At 47.9% G+C, this 12,050-nt stretch overlaps 6 protein-coding genes across 6 annotated transcripts; 4 read left to right on the forward strand and 2 right to left on the reverse strand.

The window, feature by feature from the left end:
• Positions 1–1,229: 1,229 nt before the first annotated feature.
• Positions 1,230–2,531, forward strand: FIESC28_01112 (uncharacterized protein; the record flags this gene model as incomplete). The annotated part of the gene is made up of 1 exon (XM_031155263.1): positions 1,230–2,531. The coding sequence occupies one exon, from the start codon at positions 1,230–1,232 to the stop codon at positions 2,529–2,531; it is 1,302 nt and encodes a 433-aa protein (XP_031020675.1).
• A 1,002-nt stretch (positions 2,532–3,533) lies between these two features.
• On the forward strand, positions 3,534–4,265 carry FIESC28_01113 (uncharacterized protein; the record flags this gene model as incomplete). Its single annotated transcript, XM_031155264.1, has 1 exon — positions 3,534–4,265. The coding sequence occupies one exon, from the start codon at positions 3,534–3,536 to the stop codon at positions 4,263–4,265; it is 732 nt and encodes a 243-aa protein (XP_031020676.1).
• Positions 4,266–4,606: 341 nt separating this feature from the next.
• Positions 4,607–5,646, reverse strand: FIESC28_01114 (uncharacterized protein; the record flags this gene model as incomplete). The annotated part of the gene is made up of 2 exons (XM_031155265.1): positions 4,607–5,002; positions 5,062–5,646. 2 exons carry the CDS (start codon positions 5,644–5,646, stop codon positions 4,607–4,609), a joined length of 981 nt encoding a protein of 326 aa, XP_031020677.1.
• Positions 5,647–6,559: 913 nt separating this feature from the next.
• On the forward strand, positions 6,560–9,098 carry FIESC28_01115 (uncharacterized protein; the record flags this gene model as incomplete). The annotated part of the gene is made up of 3 exons (XM_031155266.1): positions 6,560–7,286; positions 7,337–7,442; positions 7,496–9,098. The coding sequence occupies 3 exons, from the start codon at positions 6,560–6,562 to the stop codon at positions 9,096–9,098; spliced, it is 2,436 nt and encodes an 811-aa protein (XP_031020678.1).
• A 298-nt stretch (positions 9,099–9,396) lies between these two features.
• Positions 9,397–10,387, reverse strand: FIESC28_01116 (uncharacterized protein; the record flags this gene model as incomplete). The annotated part of the gene is made up of 2 exons (XM_031155267.1): positions 9,397–10,119; positions 10,175–10,387. 2 exons carry the CDS (start codon positions 10,385–10,387, stop codon positions 9,397–9,399), a joined length of 936 nt encoding a protein of 311 aa, XP_031020679.1.
• Positions 10,388–11,501: 1,114 nt separating this feature from the next.
• FIESC28_01117 (uncharacterized protein) lies at positions 11,502–12,026 on the forward strand (the record flags this gene model as incomplete). The annotated part of the gene is made up of 2 exons (XM_031155268.1): positions 11,502–11,950; positions 12,005–12,026. The coding sequence occupies 2 exons, from the start codon at positions 11,502–11,504 to the stop codon at positions 12,024–12,026; spliced, it is 471 nt and encodes a 156-aa protein (XP_031020680.1).
• Positions 12,027–12,050: the final 24 nt, after the last annotated feature.

Below are 12,050 nucleotides of genomic sequence, written 5' to 3' on the forward strand. Positions count from 1 at the left end.
TCAGATAGTGAGAATGAAGATTGTGTACTACAACTAGGCTAGGAAATAGATAATGGCGTTAGAGTAAAAGAGTGTAAGAATTGATCGCTTTCAATAAAGTGAATGCTGTCAATGACAGCTGGAAAATGAGCGACGGGAAGAAGGAAGGTCCAGGACCACAACGCAGTAGTCACAATGGAGCCGATCTGTGTAAAGGAGTGACCGGATCACGGCGTGCGCAGTAAGTGTCTAACACAACCAAGACAGGGGTAAAATTCCTTCCCTTGTACCAGTAGTCAAGAAAAAAAAAGAAAGAAAGACGATTAGTTGACAAGTTAGCAGAATGGAAGCAATTTCGGAATATTCCACGGTTATACGAACAAAGATCCACGCTAACACAATGGCGCCGAATTTGGGCGATCACTAAGCCAGCCGGTCCGTGTTAGCCTGACTCGAACCTGTACGCGTTGAGAGACGTGACTTTCAAAAAGCTTAGTTAGCCTGACTCGAGGTTCGGAGCTCGATCAAGTCTCCTACGTCACTCGTCGCTCTAGAGGTTCAGACTAACCAAGTATAATTTTCCGGCAAACGTCGGTCCTCCGCTGAAACGCTAAGAGGGTCTAAAAGGCTTGACGCCACCCTCGGTCAGTTAAAGTTCCGTCTTTGACTTCTGTGCCCCTGGAACTCAATTCCAGCTGTCCCTGAAACTGTTTCATCAGCTGTGGCTTGAATGTACGGCACCGGCCCGACGGGTCTGCCAAGACTAGGCGTATGTTCAGCTTCTCAGGGGTAAACGTCGAGTTTATTGATTTGAGTTTTTTTTCTTAAACGTCTAGTCTTCAAGGCGCGTAGTCTAAATCAACTCATCGGTTCGGTGGGGTATTTTTCTGGAACGGACCATTTCGCGATGCAAAGCTACGGGGTCAAATGAAATGGACACGCCGATGGTTACGGTGTGAGGTGGAGCCGAGACTGGAGTCGAGACGTTTGACTTGAGCACAGATGACAATCTTGCAGACCATCAATTAGTGTAGCAGGAGACTTGTGCGGTTCTTCGACGGTGAATGAAGAAACGGATGGGCAGGGACAATATGATAGCCCAATAGAGGAAAAGCAGCAGTAGTCAAACGAGTAAACGGTTTTTTAACGGTAGCTGCGTGCAAAGGTTGGTATAAGATCACACCCTTTCCTCATTGTAAGATCTATCATTGTCTTTACAGCAGTTCTCGCTTTCTTTGTACATACCCATCATGTCCCGCCTCTCAAGTTCACGGTCTTCATCGACCTTGTCACTCAACTCTTCCCTCTCTTCCATTACCACACCAGACTCAGACTCTGAAGCTAGACCCCTGGGAAACAATGTTTTTCCGCTGGGAACCAGTGATAGCTTCATTCTTGTCACCGGAGGCCTCGGCTTCATTGGCTCACACACCTCGCTTGAGCTTCTGAAAGCAGGATACAACGTCATCATCGTGGACGATCTCAGCAACAGCTATCATGGAGTCTTAAGCAAGATTAATGTCCTCGCTCAAAAGCATTGTGCGCAACATGGACTCAAGCTTCCAACACTGCACTTCCACAAGCTTGACTATCGCAGCAAGGCTATGAAGTTCCTCTTGGAGTCCTATTCGACGCTTGTGCCGACCTCCACAGACTCAGAAGAGTCTATCAGGGTCCAGTCCAAGATTTCGGGTGTCATTCATTTTGCCGCTTTCAAGTCTGTGAGCGAATCCATTGACAAGCCGTTCCAGTACTACCGCAATAATGTCTGTGGGCTTGTGGATTTTGTCGAACTACTTGGAAGACACAACATCCACAAGTTTGTCTTCTCGTCTTCAGCTACAGTCTATGGGTCCAAGGCTACAAAGGGCGAGCGCTTGAGGGAAGAAGACGTCGTTCATCACGAAACATTGTATCTTGATGAGTCAAATAACGAAACTTTGGCAGAACCATCGGTTTCTGGCTTGTTGTCGCCTTATGGACGCTCCAAGTACTTTTGTGAAGCTATCCTCGCAGACATCGCACACGCCGACCCATCTTGGCGCATTGTTGCTCTGCGATACTTCAACCCCATCGGGTGCGACCCATCTGGACTCCTTGGTGAAGATCCCAAGGGCATCCCAACGAATCTATTTCCAGTCATCGCACAGGTTCTTACAGGGTCTCGACCCGAGCTTGACATATTTGGCACGGACTGGGATACGAGAGATGGTACAGCGATTCGAGACTTTATCCACGTTACGGACCTGGCCCGTGGGCATGTCGCGGCTCTTAGCGCAGATGTCGAGTCACCGTTTCGCACGTTCAACCTTGGCACAGGAAATGGCACTACAGTTGCCGAGGCTGTGCGCAGTCTGGAGTGTGCGTCTTCACAGAGGATAGCAGTCAATCTAGCGCCACGGAGAGTCGGTGATGTGGGGTTCTGTGTTGCGGCTAACGACCGAGCCCAGAAGGAACTTGGCTGGACGGCGAACAAGACTTTGCAGCAGTGCGCAAGCGATTTGTGGAATTTTGTTCAACAACCGCCGTCAGCTCAATCTGGGACTTCGTAGGGAAGGGCTTTTCAGGTGGTTAGTCCATGTCCAATGGGGCGCGGTTATTATTAAAATTGGGGATAGTCCGGTTTATTTTGTTCATTACTGTTATATTAATATTCTATTTTATTTATATCTCTATTATAAATATAATGATTTTGATAAAGCTTGCGGTCGTTGAACCTTAACGCAGCATCAAATGATAAAAACAAAAGTATCACCTAATATCAACTGAAAGCGTTTATTTGATTAATATGAATAACTTTTACTTATCTCTTCTAATTTAAGCTATACCCTGCTAGATAACTTCAATTAACAACATCAGGCAATATAATTTATGTGATAGACGACTGAATAATGTTATGATCCAGGGTAGAAGGAGCTAATTATAGGGAGAATTTGTGTTAGTTTAACTTTGATAAAAAAAAAGTTCAGGTAGAAGTTGACTGGTCCCACAGGTGAAAGCGGGTTAATTCCATGAAAAAGCTCTTGTATGCCAAGTCCAAAATTAACCCATGAAACAATCGTCATTGAATCATAGTGGAGCTACTTGTTTAGGTCCAAACGCACAGTCCCTGATTGTGGCGGACTAACTACAGTCGATTTAGTGTTTAGGATTCTAACCCTGTTCCGATCGATCGTGGGGAATCTGGTGGCTTGAGTTTCAGAGGGAGCCCGTCACATTTAGCAATGATCACTAACCATAATTGCTTTAGACTTGCGGCTCCCAAGACGAAAGATACGATTGGTAGGCTCTGGTGGAGATCATTAACCAGTATGGTATATAGTGTATCATCACGGACGGATCTAGAGAAAGTATTTGAAATACAGTTGGGGAGCATTTAGACTGTTTCATTTCCCAATCCACCGTTCGCCAACTTTCTCTCCTTTACATCATCCAATCATACTCTTCCCATCTCCATGGCGCTTCTTTCATTCGCCCGGCTTTCATCGACAATCCGAACATTCCGTCACTCAACTCCAGCCACGGCGCACCACACGGTGACCCCTGCATCGATCATGAAGCGACCCTATCTGGTGGTCCCCGTCTACATCTACCCTGCCCCTGGTGCCTGGGAGCCACTTTTTCAGGCGGCCCGCAGTAGCCCCAGCGTTTCTTTCATCGTTGTCGTTAACCCCTGCAACGGTCCTGGCGCCGAGGCACTTCCAGACACCAACTACCAAGATGCCCTAGCCCAACTCAAATCTTTCTCCAACGTCCAGCTTCTCGGCTACGTGTATTGCAGCTACGGCAGTCGTCCCAACCTTGACATCCAGAAGGATATTGCCTTGTACTCGGGCTGGAACACCCAGTTTAGAATTGATGGCATCTTTTTTGATGAAGTGCCCTCTGCGGATGCGCACGCCAGTCTGATGGCCAGCTTGTCCCACTTTACAAGATCGACCTGGAACCAGAGCACCGGAAAGTCTGGAATCGTGGTGTACAACCCTGGCGTAGCTGTAGGTGAACGGTTCTACCGGGATGTGGATCTGGTTGTTGTTTTCGAACAGTCGGAGCATCAGTGGCGAAATTGGTACCTGCATCAAGATGCCCCCGATCGTGGCCAAAGCAAGGATGTGGCGATCGTTCACTCGTGTTCAAGAGATGCCAAGAGCCTAGCTCAGGAGATGGTCAAAATGGGTTTGGGTGGACTTTATTTAACCGAACAATCCGGTGGAGGGTATATTCAGTGGCCTCAAAATTGGTTTGATCTTGTCGGAGTCGTCGATCATGTCTCGACCTCTACCTAAATCGACTGCGGCTAGTTGAACACTAATTTCCAAAACGTCAGCTAGAAATAGGGGATTCAAAAAAGGAGAAGGCGTCTTCTATCAATTGAGAAATTTCTGCTCGCGATCGACATCACTCGTGGTGAATGGTGGTTGTTTGTCGTGCTACCCTGCAGCAAATGCATGTGCAGACTTCTTTGGTCCCATTAAACATTTTAAAATTCAATTGGCTTGTCTAAATATTAGGGTACGTACAAAAGTAGCTAAACACACCAACACCTAACCCAAAAGACTGTCATTGACACTGGTGTCAAAAGGAGGCAGCCCATCCATGGTTCCCGGTACTGGGTAAATCGCGGCTACTAAGACGCGTACGTCGTACCGTTACAATACTCCACCCACTTGTCCAGATTCATCTTCTTGATGACTGTGCTAAAACCCTTACTCCCGTCAGCCTTGCCTTTGCCAGAACATATTTCATCAGCTGTTTTAGCAGACACCTTTCCTCCAGCACCTTTGGGGTATTCGATATGGAACACCGGCTTGTCATGATCAATAAACTGTGCAAATGTGTCGCATTCAGAATATTCCACGCATTGCTCGTTAACGCTGAAGTGCACATCTGAGATGACGTCGGAAATAATACTTCCAGCGTTCTTAAGTCCCGTGGACATGTTGAACGATGCTGCCGTTTCAGACAGAAATTTGACAAAGTTGACAGAATCCTCTTTTGTGAGCTTGAGGCCGTTCTCGTTTTGCTGCCAAGTGAGATTAGTAAACACTCATCGACCGACTCTCCATAAGATGTTTAACTTACAAAGCCATCAACGTTATCCGGATCGATAGCGTCGCATCCCTTCTTTGCTGCCATTTCGATACGCTTCTTCATGATGGAGTGTACGTTGGGGCTGGACAAATTTAGCCACCGCTCATCTGGCCAGCCGTCGAGCTCTTTGCCCAAATCAGCTTCGTCAAAGTCATCTTTATCATCTCGCCAGTCTTCCCATGAACCAGCGCTGAAATAGCAAATGACTTTCTTGCCAAGCTTCTTTAGTGCGGCAAAGGTAGAAGCATCGTTGTCGTAGAGGTCCAAGTCGAAGATGTCAACGTCCGGTGTGACCTTGTCTTCATCGCTGATGTCGAGTGGCTTGAGAAGAATGATCTGCCATGAGGCACCTACTTCAGGTTGCCATAGAGAGGTGCGGTTGGGGGTATTCCCCGGGGTATCTTCGTTTGAATCACCGCTGCTTCCACCATCGTCATCATCGGATCTGCCCCGGGAGAGGCCAACGCCAAGACCGACACTGAGAGGAATGACGATGATCAGGACAATGCCAACGACAGCCAGCTTTTTCCAAAACGGCCATGCCGCAAACTTCTTGGTTATGGTATTGGATTTCATGGGGAATGATAAATCGGCGTGGCGAGAGGATAATAGTACCGGAGGAGACATGATGCGCGAATGAGGATAGATCGTGGTGATGATATAATTGACTGAAAAGATCAGCAGCGGGGCAGTGTATGAGCTGGTAAATTTGGGAAACAATGTTAGCTGGTCCGAGGCCAAGTGAGATTAATCCTAGATCCACAAAGGCCTCTTTGGCCACCGAGGAGGCAGTGAGACGAGTGTTTTGAGAAACGATTGATGTTTCCGTGCACTCGTACCTGAAGTCTAGGCCTAGACAGTCCTTGTAGATCTTTGCCGTAGTTGAGCAATTTCAGGGGAATAAGAAAAACGTATTGGTGCAGAAGATCCTGCAGCAAGAAGAAGACGGAAATTTCCGCAATCCATCGGCGTTGCGATTCGTGTCTCCACACATTAGCCAGTCTCGACTTTTGTTAAACCCCCGAAGCGAGTCATGATCTGCCGTAAGAGCATGTCATTTCCCGAGCCGCCACTACGCTAGCATTGTACAGGGGTCTGGATCTAATTGTGCGATCCATTATTTACAGTTCTGACCTTTGACTCGGGTGTGTTCCCTAATCCCACGACCTGACCAATTTTGATCAACGCTAATCAACGCCATTTTAGCACTGCAAAACTTTCTCCGGTGTTCAGGTACCAACCGCCAAGAGAGCCACAACTAACGATCCATAATTGTAGTCGTTGTGATTCAGCTGAGATTGTTCGGCGCCCCGACACACATGAGTTACCGGCGAGGCGGACCTGTAGTACGTTATTGATAAGGGTATATTATGCTTATGTAGATCGTCTTGTAAATCTGTATCCTCATCGCGGACTTCACTCCTTGTCCTTGTTCGTTCTTTTTTTGTATACACTCGTTTCACCAGTCATTCATTCAGCTCTGACCATTATGCGTCTCAGCATTCCCATTGTCGCGGCCCTTGCCGTGGGCGGTACTGATGCCCTCTTTTTTTCTTTCTCCAACATTCGTTTTCCTTTCCCAATCAAGTGGCCCGTCGTTGTTCCTAAACCTGCGCCTATTCAGCCAGCTCCTGTCCCAACAGCTACTAAGCCTGCTACAAACGTTCAGTCCACTGTAGCTGTAAAGCCCACTACTGCCGTCGTCGCGGTCGAGCTCAGCACATCTACAACATCTGCTACGGTTGTTTCTGTTGCTCCCTCCATCGCTATCGCCTCTTCGGTTTCATCGGCTTCATCGGTGTCCTCGGCGTCATCGGTTTCCTCCGGTGCTTCTGTCTCTGTTCTTTCTTCAGCCTCTCTTCCTTCAGCGACCTCCATCGTACCTGGCCTGTCCCCCGTCACTGTCGACAGCACCATTCTTATCCTCGGCACGACTGATTATGCTTGCGACTCAGCAGCATCAGGCCTTCTGAGCTATGGCATTCCCTTTGAGAAGGTCCTGGTGCCGAAGGAGGGCTTTGTCATGCCTAGTCTCAACAGCTCATCCAGCGACGGCAAGTATGGTGCTATCATTGTTATCGATGCTGCATCGTATCAGTATGAGTCTGGTTGGGCTAGCGCCATTACCACTGACATGTGGGATCAAATCTACGAATACCAGCTGCACTTCCATGCGCGTCTTGTTCGTATCAACGAGTTTCCCAGCCCACAATTTGGTAAGCAATGGTGCTTTTGGCTTGTACTGCAGGTATTGACATGATCTTAGGTGTTACTACCGCCGGCGATGGCTGCTGTTCGGATCAAGACGGTGTCGATCCACAACTTGTTAGTCTTACAGACGATTCAGACTTTCCCTCGGCCAATTTGAAGACGTAAGCGATATGACTCATAGCATCTTCATGAATGAAGTTAACGTGACATATAGAGGCGCTACCCTTTCTACCAAGGGCATCTACCATTACCCTGCCACCATCACCAACGCAACCATCGCTAAGCAAATTGCAAAGTTTGGACCAGGCGGTGGTTACACCTCTGACACCGTCGCTGCCATCATCAACAAGTTCGATGACGGTCGCGAGCAGCTCGTCTGGTTCCTCGGTTGGGCGCACGACTGGTCTCAGACCACTGCCTTCCTTCAACACGCCCACATCCACTGGATGACACGCGGTGTCTTCCTGGGCAAGCGCAAGGTCCATCTCAACGCTCAAATTGATGATGTTCAGCTGTCCACCGGTCTCTACTACTCTGTCTCGGGCGAGAAGGAGTTCAAGATTCGCACTGATGACCTCAATGCACACGTTGATTGGCAGTACAGCATCAACGCTCGTCTCCCTAAGGGTTCCGACTTCTGGCTGGAGTTCGCCCACAATGGAAACGGTGACATCATCAGCGCTGTTGGCAAGACTTCGTCTGATCAAGTTTGTGTACCTGACACAGCTGTTGATTTCGACTCTCCCCCCGACACGCCACTTGAGTTTGTCAAGCCACCGGGCACAGGCACAAACAAATGGTCTGATGAGTTTGTTTATGGACAATACCCGTGGTCTCAGACATGCGCCAAGCTGGATGACTTTGCTTCTTGGTTCTTGAACAAGGACAACCTCAACCACTTCGCCCATCTCTCCCACACATTCACGCATTTGGAGTTGAACAACGCCACTTACCAAGACGCCAGTCGCGAGATTGACTTCAACCGTGCATGGATGAAGCAGATGGGTATTGATCAGGCTGTTCGTTATTCTCCCAATGGCTTGGTTCCCCCTGCCATCACTGGTCTTCACAACGCCGATGTTATCCAGGCGTGGCTGGACAACAAGATCACTTTTGTTGTTGGGGATAACACTCGACCGGTCCTCCAGAACCAGCAGAACACCTTCTGGCCCCTCATCAGCACTGTTGAGAGCAACGGTTACAATGGTTTGGTTATTGTTCCTCGCTTTGCCACCACTATTTACTACAACTGCGACACCGCTGAGTGCACTACTAAGGAGTGGATTGATACCTCTGGTGGTAAGGGTGACTTCAAAGATTTGATAGCTCAAGCTAGAGTCGAGAACACCCGTCATCTACTGGGACTTCATGCCGACCCTTACATGTTCCACCAGGCTAACATGCGGGTCGCCGATATGCCCCAGCGTACCATCGGCACTTACACTTCTAAGATGTCGCTGGTGACTACTTGGGTTGAGGCTGTTACGCAGGAGCTGATGCGTCTGACCAACTGGCCTATCACCTCTATCAAGCACGACGACATCGCTCAGTATTTCCTCAATCGCAAGGCTTTGGATGCTTGTAATCCTAAGCTATCGTATGGTGTCTCCAAGGATGGAAAGAGCATTGCACATGTCGTACTGTCTGCTGACAATAACTCGTGCTCTGTTCCTGTACCTGTGACTATCCCCGGTGGAGCTGCGGTACCTGATGGCGTATCCCAAGCTGACACTTTGGGTTCCGAACCAACGATCCAGTGGGTCAAGCTGACTGGTTCTCCTGTCAAGTTGATGTTGAACAGTAACATTGCTCTGTAATTAGTATGGGTAGAAATTCCTACATTTAGTATATGTTTATTCAAGTATCTTCAAATCTATTCTTGACATCATTATTATAGAATACTTTTTAATTAGTCACTACTGGATTGTCATTTTATTGTGATTTGTGGTTGTAGGCTGATTTAATTTATGGACGGAAACAATCTTGTTTCCAAGTTTGTCTTTACAGATGAGACTTTGAGAAACGGTGAGACTCTTGGTGCTTTGTCAGAATTGGGACCTTATTGAATTAATATCTTAGACATCAAGTGTGTTGAAAGAGTTACCGCTACTAGTCTCACATAGTCATGCAGCAGCACCCTCGCATCCCTTCCTTTGCAATTATTTCCTTGGCCTTAATTGTCCGCTCCATCATGATCCATAATAAGATTGGAAGGACTCCTCCGGGTGTTGGTGCAATTGCCAGATTACTTCTGTCAAAAAGAGAGTGGCTCACATCGCCGATGACGCCTTTTTCGGTGACGTAGAAGCCAAGATCAACCAAAACACTGACTTCCGGCTTGATCATGGATTCTTTGATGAAACCGGGTCCGCGATGTAGCTCCGAAATGATCATGGTCCGGCGTGGTGCTTCAACCTCTGACTGAAGAGCTTCATGTTCGTCTTGATTGGCATCACAGGATGGATCAAAGTCTTTAGACCAACTCACATAAGGGAATTGGTGCTTCATCTGCCGAATGAACTCTCTCGTGATGACATTACCAAAGCCGACGATTCGAATTTTCGCCTGCTGTGCCGACCGCAGCAGCCCATACCTGTCCATCAAGCGGACCAACGCGTCGGCAGCAATATTGTCGGCCAAGCCTTTAGTGTACTCCTCGATGTTTTTGACATGATCGATGGACGCCATTACCTTTGGCTCATTCACCTGGTCAGGCAAAGGGCGCTGTACAAGGATCCCGTGGATTTGAGGGTTCGTGTTCAGCTTCTGGACTTGGCTCATCACCTGTGATGTGGATGCGTCGGGGGACATCTCATATACCCAGTAGCTGACGCCAGCCTATTTCACAATGTGTCAATTACGCGCTGCAATCAAGGAGAGACTATCAACTTACTCGAGCAGCAACGTGAGCCTTGATCTTGACATAGTCTACTGCGTCTTGGCCCGTGTTGAAGAACACGACAGCCATGACAGGCTCAATGCTACCTTGTTCGGCTTTTCGATGACACCAACGTTCAATGTCATGCACGACAAGGTCTCCCGTAAGAAGATGGGCTGAGGCGCTTTGAAGCGCCCAGGGCAGTGTCAGCAACTCGGCACCGTCCATCGTCGCGACTTTTCTATCAATCTGGCAAATGTCCAGAATAAGTCGTAGTTGCTAGGTGAACTTTTGAATTCGTGAACGATTTCTAATACGATGTGCAGTCGTACAATGCGGGGGACGGAACGCGCACGTGCCGAAGAGGTCTGAGCACTAACAACATGGACACCATCTCCGGGTTAACCAAATGTCTCAAAAGTCGATGAGGGAACATTTATAGAGGGAAAAACAATTGTTGGTTTAATCTGGTGTAGATTATAACATCTTTAGCCTTGCAGTAATGTATTCCCCAAATGATACAGGTTAGGAATTTTCATAGACCAGGGGAGGTGATAGTCTAGGTAGGAGACTGCAGGTTAGCTGCGATGGAACTTTGTTAGATCTTAACAGATATACACACAAATGTGGCCAGAACTAGATAAGCCACTAACAAACAACAAAACGTCCCCATCCGTCCCAAGCTAAGGGAATGTGGATTCCGCCACTCACTGTTATTTGTCCATACAGGTGATTCAAATTCACAATTTAATTATGGTTAAAATAAGATATACCAGTATGTCACCAATTGGTGAAGTAAGTGGGTTCCAGCCAGAATAAGTATCCAACGTCAGCGCGTCCACCCCGCCGTGTTTGCGTCGCTCAGATGAACGAACCTATTGGGAGCCGGCCTTGTAAGGATAGGTTAGCTGGCAGGAGAAACTGACTTCCCCGCCCCTCCTCTTTTAACCAATACAAGGCTATTTTGTATACAATGTACGTGTGCTTATTACATACGTGCATTACAACAACTGCTGCAATAGGGAATAAAGGCCAAGTGGGCTCATCCACCCGTGAGGCCGTTCTAAGTAAGCTCGGAAACGTATCGTGATTATTGGACATCGTAACCAAGAATTTAGTAAGAAAGCAAGAACAGAGAGGTAACGAATACTTGGCAAAGAATTGTGGTATTACTTCGAGGCCTACGAACTAGACAGCTTCTGGAGGGTAACTGAGTATAAAGGGCAGAGGCTTTCTCTACCCAGGGTATTATTCTCTCACCTCTCATCAGCATCTTTCAACTCTCACTAGCAAACACACAATTTTACTATTTCAGTCTTGACAGACCATTCCCAGCTTCATCATGCAAATCGCCAACCTCCTCACCATCCTGTCCGTCGTGGCAGCCACTGTTGCCAGTCCCGTCCCCGACGCACCCAAGCACGATGTTACCGAAGACGGGTTCGACTTTGAACAGGTCTCTGAGAACACGGGTCATCTGATGAAGCGTCAGAACCGATACTGCTACCAGAGTGGCGTCTACTTTGGCGACAACACCGACTGGGCTATCGACCGCCCTGGTCGCTGGTGCACTGGTGGCGGAGGAGCCGGACGCTACCGCCAGGGACAGATCAAGAAGGGCTGCTATAACTATTATCAGTCTAACAAAAACTATCACTTTCTTTTCGAGATGCAGAATCACCAGCCCCACGATTATACCCTGTCGTCCAAGGAATGCCAGATCTGGCTGCAGCATATGATTGAGAATTGCCGACAGGGAGGCACGAACCATAACAGCAGATTCAGGTGGCGGTATGTTTATTTGCCTATGTTTCATATCCTATTGACGACTGACTCTATCTACAGTGTGGACCCCGAAGACGGATGATGCTCTTAAATGATTTTACGCAAC

Source organism: Fusarium coffeatum (assembly GCF_003316985.1).
Source record: "Fusarium coffeatum strain FIESC_28 chromosome Unknown BRIP53273_contig_32, whole genome shotgun sequence".
Lineage (NCBI taxonomy): Eukaryota > Fungi > Ascomycota > Sordariomycetes > Hypocreales > Nectriaceae > Fusarium > Fusarium coffeatum.